This window comes from Aureococcus anophagefferens (genome assembly GCF_000186865.1).
Source record: "Aureococcus anophagefferens unplaced genomic scaffold AURANscaffold_12, whole genome shotgun sequence".
Taxonomy (NCBI): Eukaryota; class Pelagophyceae; order Pelagomonadales; family Pelagomonadaceae; genus Aureococcus; species Aureococcus anophagefferens.
Window position 1 is genome coordinate 1,250,971 of NW_008705572.1, and position 19,723 is coordinate 1,270,693.

The following is a 19,723-nucleotide window of genomic DNA, read 5'->3' on the forward strand; positions in this document are numbered from 1 at the left end:
CCGCCGCCATCAACACCGCCGCCGCCGGCGCAGCAGCCGATCACCGTGTCGCTCGCGCCGGCGGCGCCGCGGCCCTTCGTCGTGAGCGCCGCCGAGGAGGCGCGCGCCGCGGAGCTCGAGAAGCGCAAGGTCTGGGACCTGTCCGGCGTCGAGATGCGCGAGCGGCTGCGGCTCATGCACCGCGCGGCGGACCCCGACGACAACTTCGGCGCGTCGTGGGTCAACTACGCCGCGGACGCCGCGCGGGGCCGGCCGCCGCGGCCGCGCGCGAATCCCGCGCGGCAGGCGGACGGGTCCTACGCCTACGACGTCGCGGGCCGGCGCGTCACGACGCCCTACGGCGAGCCCGAGTCGACGATCTTCATCGTCACGGCGTCGTACCGGGACCCGGAGGTCGCGTCGACGATCGCGCGCGCGTTCGCGCGCGCCGCGCACCCGGAGCGGGTCGTCGTCGGCGTCCACGCGCAGAACGCGGGCGGCCACGAGGAGCCCGAGCGGGACCCCGTCGCGGGCCTGGCGAACGCGGGCGTGCAATGCCCGGACCACCCCGTCTGCGCGGCGGTGCTCGAGGGCCGCGTCCGCGTGTCGCGCCAGCTCTGGGAGCGCGCCGAGGGCCCGACGGTCGCGCGCGCGCTCGCGGAGCGCCACTTCCGCAACGAGACTTATGTGATGGGCGTCGACAGCCACTGCCACTTCGTGCGCGGCTGGGACAACGTCATGATCGACATGTTCCGGCGCATCGGCAACGACCACGCCCTAATTACCGCGTACCCGGCGTCGTATACCGCGGACAAGCAGGGCGGCGACGGCCTCGAGGCCTTCGAGCCGCCGACGACGGTGAAGAGCATCGGCTGCATCCGGAAGACGCGGCGCGTGAACCTGCACAACACGATCTCCTTCAAGCACGACATGGGCAGCTGCGCCGCGCCGGCGGACGGGCCGTCGCGCGTCGCGTTCTTCGCGGCGGGGTTTAGCTTCGCGCGGGGCCACCGCGTCGCGCGCGTGCCCTACGACTTCCGCACGCCCTACATCTTCGACGGCGAGGAGATCTCCATGGGCGTGCGCGCCTGGACCTGGGGCTACGACCTCTACCAGCCGGACCGCAACGTCATCGCGCACCTCTACATCCCCGCGGGCTCGCCGCTGAGGCCCGTGTTCTGGACGACGGACTGGGGCGCGCGCTGGCCCTGCCAGTACCGGAGCCTGCTGCGGCTCCAGGAGCAGCTGGGCCTCCACGAGATCCTCACGCCGCGCGAGTCGCTGGGCATGGTCGACCTCGGCGACTGGGGGAAGTACGCCGTCGGCCCGCGCCGCGACCCGTTGGACTTTTTTCGGTGGGCCAAGGTGCCCGTCGTCAACGAGTGGGGCGAGAACTGCGCCCAGCGCGTCGGCGGACGGGTCACGGGCAAGCGGGGCAAGGCGTACTGCTCGACCATGGACCTCAACGCGGACTTCCTCAAACCGGGCGGCATGGCGTACGTGCCGTGGAAGGCGGGGACGGAGGCGCTCTTCCCGCCGCTCGCGCGCACGGCGAGCTACCCGCCGCCGCCGGGCGAGTACTGGACGCCCGACGACGAGGCCGCGCGCATGGTCGAGCTCCCGACGCGGTAAAACAATTAGAGTCGTCGCCAGCCGCCGGCGAGCGGGGGCGCGGGCGCGCCGCGGATGACGAGCGGCGCGCTCGCGTTCGCCGCGACGCGGCCGCCCCCGAGCTTGGCGTTGAAGCTCTTCCGCATGGCCGCCACGGTCGTGCCGCACTTGGGCCGCCGGTCGCTGCCGAGGGCCTTGTAGGGCACGAGCCTCGGGCCCTTGACGACGCCGAGGCCCGGGAGCTTGTCCGCGAGCTCGTCGCCGTGCGGGAAGAGCTGGCCCGCGACGAGGTAGCCGTGGTCCGCGCCCAGGATGGGCCAGAGGCAGAAGGTCGACGACATGCAGAGGGACGCGTGGGGCGCGTGGGCGAGGCGGTACCACGACGCCATGACGAGCTCGTTGTCGTGGACGCTCACGACCGCGAGCGGCCGCGCGCGCTGCAAAGCACTCACCAGGTCCTCGACGAGGGCCGCGCAGGGGCAGGGGCACTTGGACGCGCTGTGGGCCGACCGCGTCTCGACGACGCCCGCCAGCTCCCCGTCGCAGACGGGCCGGTACGCCTCGGAGAGGATGCCCACGCGGACGGGCGCGTCCGCCGGGACGAACGCCGCGATCGCCGCGACCGGGAGGACGCCGTAGGAGCCGTGGGCCTGGGCCAGCGTGTCGCCGCAGCGCAGGTGGATGGCGACGTCGTCCAGCGGCGCGCCGGCCGGCGGGAAGGCCGCGGACTCCGCCCAGGCCCGCGTCGCGCGCCGGATGTCGAGCCCCGCCTGCCGCGCCTGGGGGATCCACGCGCCGCTCAGGTGCACGAAGTTGCCCCGGCCGTGGCAGGCGCCGCTGAAGCCGTGGGCGTAGGCGTCGCCCGCGCCCTTCGCCGGCCCCGCGGTAGTCGCGACGACCGCGGGCAGCCACGCGTACGGCTCGTTCGGACACGCCACCAGGTGGCGCAAAAAGACAAAGTCCATGCCCCCGAGGCGCGCCGCCGCGCGCGCGATGAAGTAGTGGCCGATGTTGTTCCCCAGCGACCCGCCGAAGATGCCCGCGCAGCCCTCGCCGCCGTAGTACCGCGGCTGGCAGTCGATCTCGTGGCGGTAGAAGACGACGTAGCGGCTCTGTTCGAGGCCCACGGCCCTGGCCAGGGCTATATGCTTCGCGCCGGCGCCGCCTAAGCTGTCGCAGAGGGGCTGCGTCACCGAGCCCATGACGCAGGGCACGAGGCTCCGCGTCCGCACGCTCGCCATCGCCTCGCGCCGCGCGGCGTCGAGCTCCCGCAGCCGCGCGGCGACGCCGGGCCACGCGTCGCCGGGCGCGCGCTCGCCGTCGTCGACGACGTAGTCCAGCTGCCAGCGCAGGGGGTCCACGACGTCGCTCACGTTCCCGCCGCGCCGCAGGACCTCGAGCTCCGACGGCGACGGCGGCGGCCGCGGCGCGGCGGCGGCGTGCGGCGCGTGGCGCGGCGCCGCCTTGCGCGGCGGCTTGCGCGCCACGGGCCGCAGCGCGCGGTCCTCGTCCTCGGCGGCGTGTCGGTACGCGGCGACCACGACCAGGGCTGCCCCCAGCCGCCAAACCACCATGCTGCTGCCCCAACCGCGCCGGTTGATGATGCGATGGTGCGCGCGCTCGGGCTGCTGGTCGCGCTGCTGGGCTCCACCAGCGGCGACGACGTGCCGCCCTGCGCCGTCGACCCCTGGGTGCGGCCCGGCCGGAGCCGCGAGCCGACGCAGGTGTCCCGCGACTTCGCGCCCTACGTCGCGCCGACGCCCGCGGCGCCGCCGGCCGGGTCGCCCTTCTTCGAGCGCGGCAAGGCGTCCGTCGTCTTCGTGCACCTGAGCAAGAGCGCCGGGACGACGGTCAAGGCGGCCCTCGCGCGCGCGGCGGCGGCGCTGCGCCTGCGGCCGCCCTACACGCTCTTCCGGCGGAGCTGGCCCGAGTTCGCGGCCGCGTGCGAGCGCGGCGGCGAGGCCTGCGAGCGGGATCTCTACGCGGGGACGAACGCCTTCGGCGCCTGCGAGCTCATCGTCGCCCGCGGCGCCAAGGCCGGGCGGCCGCGGCGCTGCGCGTACGCGACGGTCCTCCGCGACCCCGTCGCGCGCCTCGCGAGCTCGTGGCGCTACTTCTGCGTCGCCGGCGCCGAGAAGCGCAAGGGCTGGCAGCCGGGCTGGGCGAGGGCCGGCGGCTGCCCCTGGACGTTGAGAGAATGGGCGCGGCTCATGCCCGCGGCCGCGACGCTCGAGCTCTCGACGCGCCAGGCGCCGCGCGCGAAACTCGCGCCCGCGAACCAGACCGCGGGCTGCCCGCGCCTCGCCGACGGTCCGGAAAGCGAGCGGTCGCCGCCGCAGAGCCCCCGCGCGCGGGCCCACCTCGCCGCGGCGCTCGCGAACGTCGTCGGCCCGCGCGCGGCCGTCCGCGCGATCACCGTCGCGGACCTCGGCCGGGGCCTCGCGGCGCTCGCGGGCGAGCTCGGCCTGCCGCTGGACCCGGCCTTCGGGGCCACGGTCGAGAACGCCAACGACGGGGCCGCGGCCGCGCTGGACCCGGCGCTCGCCGCGGAGCTCCGGCGCCTCATGCCCCTGGACGCGGCGCTCTACGACGCGGTCGTCGCGTACCGGGCCACTCCTTCTTAAAAATAGGCGGCTACGCGTCGGGGGCGTTCGGTGGGGGGGTGGGGTCCGCGCCACAAGGGGGGTTGGGGGTTCGCGCGCCGGGGGGGGGCGCGTCGGCGCGTCGGCGCCGGCGCCTTAGTCGCCGTAGTTGCCGCAGTCGCCGCAGCCGAAGGTGTTGTTCAGCTCGCGGCGGATGTCGTTGCACTCCTGGAACGTCGTCGAGCCGACCTCGAGGTTGTACTGGTACGAGTTCTTGTCGTCCTCGAGGCTCTTGTCGCACTCGAAGTGGTCGTAGTACTTGAACTTGCGCTCGATGTCGCACTCGAAGAGCTGGAAGCAGCAGGGCATCTTGTTCTTGTCCCCGAACTCCCAGAGAAAGAGGGGCGCCGGCGGGTCGGCGACGACGTACCACGTGATGCCCACGACGAGGAACGTGAGGAGGCCGACGCGCGCGAGCCAGCGGAGCACCGTCTCCCAGCACTCGATCTCGAAGTTCGTCATGAAGCCCAGGCCCATGAAGAGGCCGCAGAAGGCGCCGCCGGCGTGGGCCGCGTAGGACTTGCCCGCCGTGTTGACGAACCACCACGTGCCCGTCTCGGACGCGAAGAGGAGGAAGAAGATGAGGAGCCGGACCTCGCGGGGGATGGCGCTGTGCTTCATGTCGGACCAGTTGAGGATCATGTGGGCCACGTGGATGCCGAAGAGGCAGTAGACGCCCCCCGAGCAGCCGACGACGGCGATGTAGGGGTCGCTCATGACGCACGCGAGCGCCCCGCAGACGACGCCCATCTCGTAGATGAAGAAGATGATGGCGCCGTGGATGAGCTCGATGGGGATGCCGAAGATCAACTGGAGGATGATGTTGAAGCCGATGTGCTCGAGGCCGCTGTGGACGAGCTGGTAGGAGAGCATCATCGTCCAGAAGGACCGGCGGTCGTTGCAGTAGGGGAAGTTGCGCACGGTCTTGAACCAGAGGTACTGGGGCCCGGCGACGGGCGTCGTCGCCGAGATCTCCTTGTCCATCTTCGGCGCCCAGTACCCGAAGCACACGACCTGGGCGATGGAAATGAGCAGCATGAGGAACGGGAAGTTGTCGCTCTTCGTCGCCTCGTCGACGCTCAGGAACGCGCGGTGGCACTCCTCGATGATCGTCGCGTCCGGCAGGCCCTTGACCGGCGGGCCCAGGTTGAGGCGCGGGCCTTCCGTCTGCTTGTAGGGCCCCGACTTGTACTCGATGGTGTAGAGCTCCGTCTTCCGGTCGAACTTCTTGACGTGGCCCATGACGTACTGGCCCTCGTGCCAGGCGCGCGTCGGGAAGCGCATGTAGCCCCGGGGGATCTTGACGCGGTAGGGGTAGGACCGCACGGGCTGGCCCGTCGGGTCCGTCGCGTTCGGGTCGAAGACCGCGTGCGCGGCCTCGATGGAGTGCGCGTACGCGACCTCGACGGCCGCGCCGACGACGATGCGGCTCCCGCCGCCGTGAGAGCTGTGCTTGTTCTCGGCGTAGAGCAGGTGCATGTGGTGCAGCGCCTTGGTCCAGCGCTGGAGGCACGTGAGGCTGCTGTCGTCGACGCGGACGTTGATCTTGTGGCCCTCCTGCATGTGGTGCTTCCGCGCGAGCTCGAAGCCGCGCACGGCGAGGTGGTGGCCGGGCGCGCTGTGGCAGGTCACGTCCAGCGACCAGTCGTCGGCGAGGATGAGGCTGAACGTGAGCGCGATCTCGTTCTTGTTCGGCATCGGCGACTTCGCGAGCGTCGGCGTCGGGTGGCAGCTCTCCTTGCTGTAGGTCCGCACCTCGCGCAGCTCCGTCCACTCGAAGCCCTTGCGCGCGTCGCTGCAGCACGTGCAGGGGCCGTTGTCCCACTCGACGCCGTTCCTGCGGCGGGCGCGCGGGGCGTCGCGCGCGCGGCGGCGGAGGAAAAGCGGGGGGGGCGCGGCGGGAACGCGCTCGTCGCCGCGGATGCAGATCTTGCCGCACTTGCCGCTCTCGAGGTGGCGCGTGACGGCGACGCCCTCGGCGAGGTGCTTCATGAAGCCCGCGAGCTCGAGCTGGCGCGCGTGCGTGTACTCGTGCGCGTGCGGCGCGTCCGGGCCTGCGGAGCGCGCCGGCGCGATGACGCGGGGGCCGGGCGTGGGCGTCGCGCGTCGGCTCCCGCGGCACGACGCGCGGCGGCGGCGGCGACGGCGGCGGCGACGCGCGGACGCCGTTTACGCGCGCGACGCGACGTTGTTGTGGAGCTCCTTGACGTGCTCGTGGACCTCCTCGGCGTCCCCCTCCGTGGCGACGTGCCCGGCGCCGGGGTCCTCCCCATCCTTGAGACTTTCCATTTCCATGCCCGACATGCTGGCGCACACAAACGGTGGTCGCCGGAGGCCAGAGCTCGACAAATTTCAGGTGCAAGGCGCGCTAAGGTGAATTCACGGTTTCAATTGCCAGCACTTACGGCTTTGTGTCGCGGACGATGGACCAGGAGACGCACTCGAAGCTCCAGATTCTGTGCGACGCGCACGTGCCTCACGCTGACATCGCCGCATGGCTGCGCGTTGAAGATATTCTTCGACGGAACGGCGCAGCGGCGCCTCTCGCGCAGGAAGATCAGGAGGCGAAGATTTCAGACCTGGAAGCGCAGCTGGCGATCGAGGCGGCGCGCACGGCTGCGCACGAGGCGAAGATTTCGGACCTGGAAGCGCAGCTGGCGATCAAGGACGCTGCGCACGAGGCGAAGATTTCGGACCTGGAAGCGAAGCTGAAGGAGGCGCGCATGGCCGCGCTCGTCGCCGCACACACCGAGCGAGACGTCGTGCCGGAGGAGGATGACGGCGACGCGACGGTCGCGCTCGTGACGCCGCGGCGGGCTCGCGACGCGGACGATCCGCCACGCGCGGCTGACACACCCGAGCTCAACCGGCAGGTCACCCAAGCTGAGACTGACGAAAACGAGAACATCGTGAGTCCGAACACAGTCTCGAATATCCAATCGGGTCCCCGTCGACCGCGCGCGAGCAAGCGGAAGCGGGCCGCCGTAGGGGTGGAACAGAAGGGCGGCCGCTGGTACGCGGTGTTCGAAGATTTGGAGATGGCGTTCGACACCGAGGAGGACGCCGCTCGGGGCTACGACATGCTCTCGGGCACGAGCGAGAACTTCGAACGTGACGCCGCGCAGGTGGCTTTCGAACGCATAAATCGGTGCGGTCGATGCGGGCGGCACGCCACGGGCGAGTCGATGATCTTGTGCGAGGCCTGCGGGCAATTCTACCACCTCTCGTGCGTCGACCTGGAAAAAACGCCGTCGGGACACTGGCACTGCGACAAGTGTCCATCGGTGCAAGAGCGCGCGCCGCAAGCGGTTCGAGCGGTCTCGCCCGAGGCGTATCCAAAGGCCGACGAGACGTGCGACCTCGCGCGCGGTAGCGCCTACCAACGCGGCGACGGGTCGAATTTCCACATATCGCACGAGAACGACACGCCCACGACGATCGCGCAAAGATGTGGATGTTCTCCGCGCGACATCGTCGCGTTCAACCGCCTCAAATATCCCGCGCTGACGGCGAAATCCAAGTTCCGCGACGGCACCGCCGTCGCCGTCGCGGGACCGATACGCCGCACTACGTAATGACCCCTACGACAGCGCGGCGTGGTCGAGGAAGTGCTTGACGACGTCGAAGCCCGGGGCGTTCATCCACTCGCGGCGCACGATGAGGTCCGCGTTGTTCATGAGGCCCGCGTTGAAGACGTCGACGCGGTCCCAGCCGCAGGCCTGGAGGTTGCGGAGCGCGGCGAAGTAGGACGCGCGATCGCGCTTGTCGGACGCGTCGACCCAGCCCCGGCCCGCGTCCTCGGCGTGGAGCGGCCGGGGCCTGGCCCCGAGGCCGAAGAAGCGCGGGCTGCCCGGCGGCGGCGGCGGCCGCTCGTCGGCCGGGCGGACGTCCTCGCCCGCGGCGAGGACCATGACGAGGCGGTACGCGTCGTCGTCGACGAGCTGGCGCAGCGAGTCGTCGGAGGACGACGCGTAGGGCGTCTTCTCGCGGACGGACGCGGACGCGTACTCGACGGAGCGGTCGTACTTGACGTTCGCGTAGCACGCGCGCCGGCGGAAGCACTTGAGGGGCGCCAGAAAGTCGTCGTCGAGGGCGAGCCGCAGGACCAGCGGCAGCGCCGGCCGGCCCGGCACGGGCGCGCGGTCCTCCAGGAGCAGCTCCCGGCGCGTCTTCGGGCCCCCGTCGCAGCGCCGCGCGAGCCGCGGCGACCCGAGGTGCGGCGACGCGAAGGTCACGAAGTTCGCGAGCCGCGCGGTGCCGCCGAGGGCCTTGGCGCCGGCGCCGGACCCCGCGCGGACCCCGCGCGGGCGGCAGGCCTCGGCCGCGGCGAGGGACCCCTCGAAGGCCGCGGGCTCGCCGCCGCCCTCGTCCCACTCGCGGACCGCGCCGCCCGCCCAGAGCGCCTTGAGCGCGTAGCGCGCGTAGAGGCCGCCGAGGTCGTGGCAGACGAAGCTCAGCTTGTCCACCTTCGGCTTGCCGCGCAGCACCGAGGAGATCTCGCGCACGAGGCGGTCGCCGCCCGCGGCGACGCCGTCGAGCGTCCGGCCCGCGTTCGCTTCCGCGACGTGGACGAGCGCGTCCGACGGGCAGCGCGCCTCGACGGCCGCGGCGAGGTGGCTCATGTCGAAGGGCGTGCCGTGGAGGCCGTGCACGAGGATCCAGCAGTGGCTCGGGTCGCGGCCCCGCGCGCCGTAGCGGACCCGGTCCGTCGCGAGCCTCTTGGACGTGCCGCTCCAGTCGCCCCAGAGCGTCGTGCCCCGGCTCAGCTCGTGGAGCGCGCGCACGCGGACGACGTAGGTCGTGTCCGGCTTGAGGCCCTTGACGCAGCACCGCGTCGCGTGGCACTCGTCCGACGCGATGCGCCACGCGCCGCCGAGCAGGCCCGGCGCGCCGTAGGTGACCTGGAACGCGGCGACGGAGTCGAGGTAGGGCGCCCGCGGCGGCTGCCAGCGCACGGTCAGGGACGTCGACGTCTTCGCCTCCAAAACCGGCGCCGACGGCTCCGGGAGGCCCGACGTCCGCGACCCGGGCCCGACGAGCTGCGCCATGGACAGGTGGCTCGCCCAGTCCCGGAGGTGCGCCTCGGCGTCGGCGGCCAGGATCCAGGTCTCCCGCGCGTTGCCCGCGCCGCCGATGGGCATGCGCGCCTCCGTCGCCTCGTCCTCGACGACGACGCGGAGGTCGCGGATGCCCTCCTCGGAGCTCCGCGTCGCCGTCACGAGCGCGACGCGCTCCATGGCGATGGCCACGGCGGGCTCGGGCAGGTAGCCCGCTTCCGCGTGCTTCGACGGCCGGTGGAACTGGAGCCGGTTGCCCACGAGCTTGCCGAAGAAGCGCCGCACCGCGGGGTCGCCGGGCACCTTCACGAGCAGGAACCCCGAGATGGACGTCGCGCCCGCGAAGATGGCCCGCACGCCCCCGGCGACGACGGGCGGCGCCGCCTTGGCCGGGAGCGCCGACGGCGCGCGGTCCCGGAAGACGTCGCGGCAGAGCGCGACGAGCCGGGACCGGCCCGCGCCCACGGGCACGTCCGCGTCGGCCTCGAGCAACGCGTGCTTGAGCGCGTTCGCGGACCAGTTGCTGAAGAGCTTCATGGAGTCGCCGAGCGCCGGCCGCCGGAAGCGGATCGCCAGGGGCCACTCCGCGCTCCGGATGAGCTCGATGGACTCGTTGAACTTGAGCCGGTCCACGGCGAGGCCGTTGACGCCGACGAGCTCGTCGTCGACGGCGATCTTGCCGCAGGACTCGGCGAAGCCCACGGCGCCGTCGTCCGTCGGCGTGAAGCCCCGCACCACGATCTTGTAGAGGTCGAGCTCCTCGAGCACCATGTTCAGCGGCCCCCGGTCGAGGAACGACACCTCGTACTCCGCGCGGACGTTCGGCGCCATGTGGTCGCCCCTGAGCGCCTCGGCCTCGCGCCGCTTGAGCTCCGCGAGCTCCTCCTCGCGCTGGCGGCAGACGCGGCACGTCTTCGTCGCGCCGCTCGCGGACCAGTACATGCCTGTGTGGAATTCAACCACTGGTCTGGGCGGTCCTGACCAAACTTCAGAATCTCTCTAGCTCCGTCAATTCGACGTCGCTTCGGCTGATTTTTGGACGAATCGATTGCTCTCGTCGAGTTCTCGAAGCACAGCCGAAGAGCTTGCGTCGAAACGGTCGCATATGCGCACATTGAAGTCGAGTTGAAGATTTGAATTCCACGCGGGTACACGCTCTGGCACGTCTCGCACATGACGTGCCTTCCGCCCGGGGCCTTGCGCGCGCCGTCGACGGGCGTCTCCGGCGGGACGTCCGGCGCCTTCGTGGGCGTGAGCGTGGCCTCGTCGGGGAGGGCCGGGGCGGGCGCGGCCGGCGCGGCGTCGCCCAAACCCAGGAGGTCGGGCTCGGCCGCCGCGAAGCCCTCGTCGTCGTCGTCGTCGTCGTCGTCGACGTCGTCGTCGCGCTTGGGCTTGGGCGCGCGCTCCTCGTCGCTGTCCTCGGCGCGCGCGGCGCCGGGCACGGACGCGCGCTTCCGGGCCTTGGCGGCCTCGGCCGTCGACCGGCTCGCGTCGGCGACGCTCAGGAAGATGCTCGGATCGACGATCGCGTGCGCGCCCTCGTCGCCGGCCTTGATCTGCGCCTCGACGGTCCAGAGGATCGTCGCCACGTCCGCGCCCGACGTGATGCCCAGCTGCGCGAGGCACTCGTTCGTCACGAGGCAGAGCAGCACGCGCCCGTTGATGCGCTTCGCCGCGACCTCGTCGTGGTAGCGCCCGAGGCCCAAGGCCCGCAGCCAGTCCTGCACGTCCTCGACGCTGTAGGACGCGATGGACTTGGCCGGCTCCTCCATCCGGGCGGCGCGGCCGCGCGCCGCGGTGCCAGACTGGGTGGACAGCGGAAGGCTGCCCCGCTCTCACGCGCGGGCTTGCGTTGGATACCGGGGGGCGCACCAAAAAAAAATCGCTGCCCCGCAGGGGCGGCGAAGGGGAGGAGGGTAATTTAGAGCCTCTGGCGCGCGCCCGAAGGGTACGACCGGGGGCAGAAGCGGATGCGGTGCCCAAGGCACCGTGGTTCGACCTAGCGCGCAGCGCGCGGCGCGCTCCGCGGCCGCCACGGGCCCGAAGGCTCTCGTCCGAGATCCAGGCGGCGGCGACTGCGCGCGCGCCGTCCGCGCGGCGACGCCGCGCCGCGGCCCGCTCGGCCGCGGCGGCGCCGACGCGCGCGACCGCGCGCGCGACCGCGCGCGCGAGGACCGCGCGGCGCCGGCCCGCGGCCGCGCGGCGCCGGCCCGCGGCCGCGCGCCGCCGCTCGCCGCCGACGGCGCGCGCGCGCCAGGCGGCGACCGCGCGCTGCGCGCCGCGCCGCGCGTCAAGCGCCGCGGCCGCGCGCCGCGACCGCCGCGGCGAGTGCCGCGAGCGAGCCGCGGAGCGCGCGAGACCGCTGGACGCGGACGTGGCGCGCCGCCGTCCGCCGGAGCGCGCGGCGCGCGGCCGCGGCCCAAGCTGCCGCGTTGTGCAGACGTCGGCGCCCAAAGCTTGTCGAGCCGGCAGCGCGCCAAAGCTTGTCGCGCCGACCGCCCGTCGACGCAGCGCTCAGGTCTCGCCGTCACGTCACGGACGTAGCAACGGCGCGGCTCGAGGGCTGCGTCGCGCAACGAATGCATCTCGTTGCGCGCGGAGCTGGCGCCGCCCCAGCAACGGCGCGGCTCGAGAGCAGCCCGTAGCAGCCCCGCAGCGTTCCGCAGCAGCTTCAGCACCTGACGGCACGGCGCGACGATGACGCGACATCATCGGACGGATTTGGAGCCACGGAACGTGAATGCGCTCGCAAAAACGTGCACTAGCGTCGAACGCAGCCGACGCCGCAGGATGGAGCTCTGCTTAGGCGAGAGCGTTGGAGCGTTTGCTGTCGAAATCAGCAAAGACTTCAGCGTTTGCAGGCGATTCTGTGGCTCGGGCTGCCCGAGAGCGGCTTATTCACTTTGGGTTCACCGCCTTGGTTTGCATCATCCCTATGTGGTACCCCCTTGGTTTGCACTGCTTTATTCACTTTCCCGGTATCCGCAGCCGGTCCACGCGCGGCACCTCGGCATCTATGGCCGCACCGTGCTCGCGGTATCTATTGGGCAGCTCCGGGCTGCCAACCGCAGGGAGCACACTCGCTTTGAAATCGACAGAGCCGGTCGCGGCGCTCCGTCTCCGGTGCCTTGGGACGCGAGTCGGCGCCGCGCCCCGTCGAAGCCATGCCGAGCCTGGACGACGACGACGACGCCAAGGCGACGAAGCAGGAAGGCGGCGAGATCCCCCCCATCGTGCAGCGGGCGCGCAGCCCGCGCCGCGACGCCTCGCGCGCCGCCGCGGCGCGACGCGACGACGACGTAGGCGATCCAGTACTGCTGGAGCAACGGCTTCCTCGACGTCTTCCGCAAGTACTTCCGGGACAACGCCAAGCCGTTCATCGGCTACCCCCCGAAACGCGACATGGAGTCGGCCGCGCGCGCGCCGCGTCCGACGGCCGCCGCCGCCGCCGCCGCGTGGCGCGCCCGCGCGCTTCCGTAGACGCGACCGCCGCCCGCAGGAGCACACGCTCGAACACTGGGACCTCTTCCAGACGTGCGCCGCCCCCGCGCCCGCCGCGCTTCCGCGCGCGCGTCGACGGCGCCCCCCCGCCAGGTACCTCAAGCTCTACGAGACGACGCTGGCCGACTGGCTCAAGGAGCAGGGCGTGGACCAGAAGGATTTTTACCGCGACGTGCAGCACGTCCAGGACACGACGACGGACCCGAAGGTCCAGGAGTTCGTCTACTGCCTCCTCGCGTCGTGCGACTACGACAGCTTCTACTCCGTCATGGTCCGCGAGGCGATGAAGCTCAGCGCGAACAAGCCCATCATCAGGGCACCCGTCATGGCCGAGTCCAAGGGCGGCGACGACGACGACGACGACCCCAAGGGCGGCGGCGGCGGCAACAAGGGCGAGAAGTAGGCGCCGCGGCGCGGCCGCGCCGCGCCGCGGAGGCGACGGCGACCCCGCCCGCGAGCGTCCCCGGACGGGCCTAAACGCAGCTCCCCCGGGGATCTCGTTTTTTGGGGGTTGCGGGGGCTTTACGCGGCTTCGCCGTCGTCCTTCGGCGGCGGGCAGACGATGTTCGCCGCGGCGAGCGTCGAGAGCGGCTCCGGCTCCGCGCGGGGCGGGCACGCCGCGTCGGGCGCGGCGGGCTCCGGCGCGGCGGCCTCGACCGCGGCCGGCGCGGCGGCCTCGACCGCGGCCGGCGCGGCGGCCGCGGCGCCGCCGACGATGACGGCGACGTTCTCTTGGGGCTCGAGCGGCGGGAGCGCGGCGTCGGCGCCCCCGTCCTTCGCCGGCGCCGGCGCCGCCGACGTCGCGGCGCGCTCCCGCGCGATGGCCGCGGCCGTGGCCTTGTCGAGGGCGACGCTCGGTTCCTGCGGCGCCGCCGGGGTCGGGGTCGTCACATTGGTCATGGCGGCCTGGAGGAGGGCGTGCTTCTGGTCCGGGGGCAGCTGCTCGAGCTGCTGCAGGAGGCCCAGGGCGACGCCCGCCGGCGCCGCCTGGCCCGGCGGCGCCTGCGGCGGCGGCGGCGGCGGCGGCGGCGGCGCGTAGCCGGCCGGCGGCGGCGCGTAGCCGGCCGGCGGCGGCGCGTAGCCGGCCGGCGGCGGCGCGGCCTGGGGCAGGCTGTAGAGGGCCTGGGCGGCGGCGGCCGCGTCCGGCGGCGGCGCGCCGTAGTACGGCGGCCGCGGCGCCGACGGGGGCGCGCCGACGTAGGCGCCCGGGTGGGCGCCGTAGGGGCCCGGGGGCACGAAGCCCGCCTGCGGGTAGACGCCGCCGTAGGCCGGGGCCCCGTAGGACGCGTAGGGCGACGGGCCCGTCCAGGGCGTCGCGCTCCGGCCGAACGCGGCGACGTGCGCGGCGTCGGGCGAGCCGGCCGCGAGGTGCCGCGGGAGCTCGTTCGGCGCGAGGTGGCCGCCGGCGTTCGTGCGCGGCCGCTTCGCCGCCGGGTCGACGCCCTCCTCCTTGTTGATGCGCAGGAAGTGCTTCTGCGCGTGGCTCCGGACCTGCGGCTCGGTCCGCGTCTTCATGACCGACGAGATCTTCGTCCAGGAGCGGCCGTAGCGCTGCATGAGCTCGAGGAACTCGGCGTGCCTAGGAATTGGGGTTTTGGTGTGTGGGAAGGGAGGGAGGGGTTTGGTGCGCGCGCGCGGGCGAGTCCGGGACGCGGGGCGACGCGCTCTTCCTCGGTCCAGCGGCCGTGGCGCTGGTCCGGCTTCGCCGCGGGCTTCGGCGCGGGCCGCCGCGCCTCCGGGAAGCCCATGGGCGGCATGAAGCCCACGGGCGGCGCGAGGACCGGCGGCGAGAGGCCGCCGACGGCCGAGACGACTCGGCCGTTCCCGTCCGTCGCGAGCGACGGATACGTCGCGGCGCTCATCGTCGACGCCTCGGGCTCCGGCATCGTCTCCGACGTAGGGGGCGCGCCGAGCGTGGGCGGGTCGCTCATTGGTAGTTTTGGCGGAGCGGCGACGACTCGCTCGTTTCGTGAGAGCGAGTTGTTGGCGACCCAAGGCGTCCGAGTGTGGTGGGGTGGTGATTGGTGCGGTCTGGATGACCGGCGGCGAGCGCGGATGTTTCCTTGACGGCCGGCGATGCGCGTGGAGGCTCTGGACTTCGACGGGTCGCAGACCTCGCGGAGGACGCGGATATCTCGAGCGGATATTCAAGATTCTCGCATGTGTCAGATACCCGAGCTGTCCGCGCGCGTAGGCCTCCGTCCTCACCTCTCTTAACAGACCTAAAAAAAGCGGAGCTGGTTCGGGCCGCGCCGGGGATCGAGAAACCCCTGGGCGGCCGTCATGCGCTCGCGCTCAGGCGCCGAGGTGCGGGGGCACGGTGCCCGTGTCGATGAGGTGCTTGAACGTGCGCCGCAGGAAGTCCTTCTCCGGCGCGCCGTTGGAGATGACGTGCTTGTCGTCGAGGACGATGACGGGCACGGCGTTGATGCCCATGGCGACGTAGTGCTGGTAGCGCTCGAGCACCTCCCGCGCGCCGAGGCCGTCGGCCCGGGCGAGGAGCTCCGGCGCGCGCTGGACGCCCGCGGCGCGCGCGGCCTCGAGGAGCTTCGCGTGGTCGCTCAGCGGCTCGTTGTCGACGTGGTTCAATTTGTAGATCGCCTCGATCATGGGATCCTCGCGGCCCTGCTGCCGCGCGAGCCAGATGAGGCGCTGCGCGTCGAAGGACGAGCCCCATCGGCCGCCGTCGACGCCGAAGGGCGACGTGAGGTCGAGGCCGTCGGCCTTCCAGGCGCCCACGAGGCCCGCGATCCTGGCCTTCTTCTCCGCCATGGACGCGTTCGGCCGCCGCCGCTCGCTCAGCGCCGTGAAGTACTCGAGCTTGTCGACGCCGCGCGAGTCGCGCGGCAGATCCGGGTAGAGCTGGAACGGCTGGAACCGGATCTCGAACGCCACGTCGGGGAACTCGGCCGCGACGGCCTCCACGCGCCGCTTCGACGGCCAGGCCCAGTATCAGTTCGGGTCGGAAACGATGTCGACGACGACCTTCGACCGCTTCTTCGAGGGCGCCGCGCGGGGCCGCTGCGGCTCGTCGTCCTCGGACGCCGTGTCGAGATCGAGATCGGCCCACTTGGCGTAGGCGGCGTCGAGGGAGCTCATGTCGTCCAAACGGTGGCGACCGGGCGTCGTCAGACGAGGTCCCGCTCTTGGTGGTGAGAGAGCAGCCCACCTCCCGAAGGTTGCTAAAAATCACCCACTTGATACTGGTCTTTGCAGAAACGTTGTCCGCAACAAAAAACGAAGTTAACTTATCCAGCGTCTCATCCAGTGAGTGGTTGCGAAGCAGCGAGTGATGCAGCGACAATTTTGGCCATTTGCAGCAGGTGCACCGCGCGCAGCAGAGGGAGCAGCGAGTCGCGCAGCATGTCGCGCAGCGTGTGGGAAGACCGATCTTAGCCCATGCGAGCCCCGAGACAGCGCGGAGTGGTTTTTCGACACCCCTGACCCCGACTTCCCATAGCGAAGTACTCTCCGTTGTGCCCATCGTGGGCCAGATCATGCCGAACGGGCTGCCCGATAATCGACGCGTCCATCGACTTGCTGCAATATTTATCGACTTGCTGCGGGGATTCCGTCTTCAGCTTCACTTGTTGCGGACAACGTTTCTGCAAAGACCAGTAAGTCAACTTGATGACATAAACTTTTGAAGTAAGCGGCATGGGCAGCCTTCTCAAGCGTTTGGCTGCGTTGCTCTTGCTCTGCGCCGACTTCACCCGACCGATGCACACAGGCGTCATCTACGTCGGCCAGGCCTGCCGGCGGGAGGCGCTGTGGAAGGTCTGGGCGAGCCACGAGGAGGCCCTGCTGGGGCCGCTGCGGAAGCGCGGCGAGGTGTCCCTCTTCGCCTGGTTCGACAACCTGACGACGACGCCCAACGAGCGGGGGTGGATCACGGAGGCGCAGGTGAAGTGCTACGTCGAGCGCATCATCCCGCTGGCGCCGTGGACGGAGCTCGTCTTCGACAACCCGAGGCCCAAGGCGCACCCGAAGGAGACGGTCATGGACGCGCGGCGGCGGCGCGCGATGGCCCACTTCGGCCGCGCGGAGCCCTACGCGTCCACCGTGGAACGCTGGGTGCTCTTGCGGCCCGACCTCTGGTTCCGCACGACCTTCGACGACTGGGGCGTCGACGACGGCAAGGACGTCAACATCGCGCACGTCGAATCCGTGCACCAGAAGACGACGTGCACGGCGCCGCCCCCCCGGGACGCGCGGCGGCCCCTGCAGGGCAGCGACGCCCTCTACATTCTCTCGCCGACGTTCATGAAAGTCGCGCTCGACAACGATTTAGGCGTCGGCCGCATGACGATGCGCTACCGCGACGGCACGGACGACCTCGTGACGAACTACGGCCCGGCGAAGCACGGCAAGTCCCCGGGGTTGGACACGCACGTGCTCATGAACGCGTCCTGCGGCCAGAACACGCGGTCGAACGCCTGGAACCCGATCTACACGATCGGGCCGACGTGCTGCTACGCGTGGCCCAACGCGTCGCTCCACGCGAACGGCACCTGCACCGCGAGCGTCGACCTCTGGCCCGACGAGGACGGCGACTTCAAACCCGAGTACGCCGGGGACCTCGTCCTACTCGACAACGACCCCCTCGACGTCGCCGGCGGCGCGCCGCGGCGCGTGCTCAACCCGCCGCACTGCGCGACGCGCCACGCGCGCGCCAAAAGCGGCGACGCGCCGCGGCCCGCCGTGCGGCCCCTCATCCACTTTTCGCCTCCTAAAGCTCGTTAGCACGTCGGGAGGGTCGCGTTGAAGACGCGGGCGACGCAGCCGCCGGGGTCGAAGACGGGAAAGTCCTCGAGGCAGGCGACGCGGCCCGCGGCGTCCCGCGAGCGGACGAGGTAGTAGGGCGCCGCGCAGGGGCCCCCGTCGCTCAGCGCGGCGCCCGTTACGGGCGCGCGCTGGTCGAAGCGGTCGCCGGCGCCCGTGAAGACCTCGAGCTTCGCGCCGCCGAAGGGGACACCGTAGAACGCGAGGGCCGTCGTCGGCTGCCAGAGCGAGCCCTTGACGCCGTAGCCCGGGTCCCGCGCGCCCGCCGGCGGCCGGAGGACCGCGTCGAGGCGCGCGTAGTTGGGCCGGTCGACGCGGTGCAGGTCCGCGAGGTCGAGGTGCGTCGCGTACTGGAGCAGGTAGGCCGGCGCCGCGGCCCGGGGCAGCGCCGCGAAGACGTCGTTGAGCAGGAAGGGCGCGTCCGGCGCGAGCGCCCGCGCGACGTCCGCGCGCGGCGCGCCCGCCGCGTCCGCGACGAGGCCCGGCACGACGACGTCGCACCGCGCCACGACGACGGCGCGGAACCGCTCGCCGCGCGCGCGCTCCCAGGCGAGCAGCGCGTCGAGCGCGACGAGCCGCTTGAGGGGCGCGCTTATGCGCCAGCTCGCGCCGCCCTGCTGGAACTGGTGCGGCCGCCGCGCCGTCGCCGCGAGCGACGCGTCCCGCAGCAACGGCGCCGCGTCGGCGTCGACGTTGACGAAGCGCGCGTGGCAGGGCAGCCCGAGCTCGCCGAAGAACTCGCAGACGCGCGCCTCCCGGAAGCCCTTGCCGTGGCCGAGCGCCGCGAAGACGACGACGCCGTCGCCGGCCGACGCCGCGACGCGCCGCCACTGCGTCCGCAGGGGCTCCTCGAAGAACGTGCGCACCTGGCCCACGAGCGCGAGCGCGACGCGCGCGCCGAGCGGCAGGTCGACGTGCGGGAAGGGCGCCGGCGGCGCCGGCGGGCAGCCGCCGCTGGCGTTGCTGTTGCGCAGCGCGTTGCAGACGACGCGGTCCACGTCCGCCGCGGTCCAGAGGCCGTCGGCCGCGGCGGCGAAGAGCAGGACTGGCAAGAATCGTAGGCTTCCACCGCAGCCCATTTCCTCGTGATTTCGATCAGCCCATCGCACTGCAAGGTGAACTCAGCATTGGCAAAACAGGCGCCCGAGTCTGCATCTCGAGTCTGCCGACGCGGCCGAGGCGCATGACATTGTGCTCAGGCACGCGAGCTAGGTGAGCTCCCTGCATTGCGCCGCGGCCGCATCGCGCGCCGCCGCGCGCGCGTGCGGCGGCCGCGGTCACCCGGCCATGCTATGCCAGTAGTGACGCGGCGGCAGCACGACTCACTTTAAGCGGCGGCAGCACTGGCAGCGCCGCTACGCTTCTTCATGGCCCCTGCTGAGGCACGGGGCTCCCGACTCTCCGCCCGAGGGTTCGGCTGCTTTGCCGTGGCTTTCGTGCTTGTGCCCTTTCTCGGCGTGTCCTACCAGGCCGCGCGCACGCACGGAGCGAGTATGTTGTTCTACCTCCTCGCGCCGGAGTGGCTGGGCGATGTCCTCGGGCCGGCTCCCAGAATATTCGATGCCATGGGTGTGGGCTCCGTCGACTCTGGCGGTTTTCAGGTGAGCCGCATCTCACGGGCCCCGAATGTGACGCTGATCCACAACTTCATATCGCCAGAGACGGCGCGCGCCCTCCTGGGCACCGACGTCGCCAGATCGCTTCACTCCGCTGCGGAGACGTCTCCACCGCCGCGATTAGAGGGCAGAGCCGACTTCCAGAATGCGTTGATGAGCTGGGTGTACAGTTTCGTGCGCACATCGAAGGGTGGCTGGTGCACCGGTGCTGACGTCGCGCCGATCGTCGCGCGCCTCGCGCTGCGGACGGAGGCGCTGACTGGCCTGAGCGTACGCTCCGCAGAGAGACCGTTCCTCTCTCGCTACGACGCAGGAGACAGATTTCGCGCGCATTACGATCTGTTCGACGTCGACGGCAGTCGCCCTTTCCCGACGTCTCTCAACGCGCGACGGGCGACGCTCCTTGTATACCTCTCCGATGTGCCCGACGGTGGGGAGACCGAGTTCATGCTGGCTGACGGCGGACCGCTACGAGTGCGAGCACGTGCCGGGAGCGCTATCATCTGGGAGAATTGCGTCGTCGCCGACGAGCGCT

At 71.8% G+C, this 19,723-nt stretch overlaps 3 protein-coding genes across 3 annotated transcripts; all 3 read right to left on the minus strand.

The window, feature by feature from the left end:
- Positions 1-4,583: 4,583 nt before the first annotated feature.
- Positions 4,584-5,126, minus strand: AURANDRAFT_4782 (hypothetical protein; the record flags this gene model as incomplete). The annotated part of the gene is made up of 1 exon (XM_009039560.1): positions 4,584-5,126. A coding segment is annotated over one exon (543 nt), but the record flags the coding sequence as incomplete, so codon positions are not given.
- A 3,086-nt stretch (positions 5,127-8,212) lies between these two features.
- On the minus strand, positions 8,213-8,905 carry AURANDRAFT_5247 (hypothetical protein; the record flags this gene model as incomplete). The annotated part of the gene is made up of 1 exon (XM_009039564.1): positions 8,213-8,905. A coding segment is annotated over one exon (693 nt), but the record flags the coding sequence as incomplete, so codon positions are not given.
- Positions 8,906-15,088: 6,183 nt separating this feature from the next.
- PDI3 (selenoprotein) lies at positions 15,089-15,889 on the minus strand (the record flags this gene model as incomplete). Its single annotated transcript, XM_009039735.1, has 1 exon — positions 15,089-15,889. A coding segment is annotated over one exon (801 nt), but the record flags the coding sequence as incomplete, so codon positions are not given.
- Positions 15,890-19,723: the final 3,834 nt, after the last annotated feature.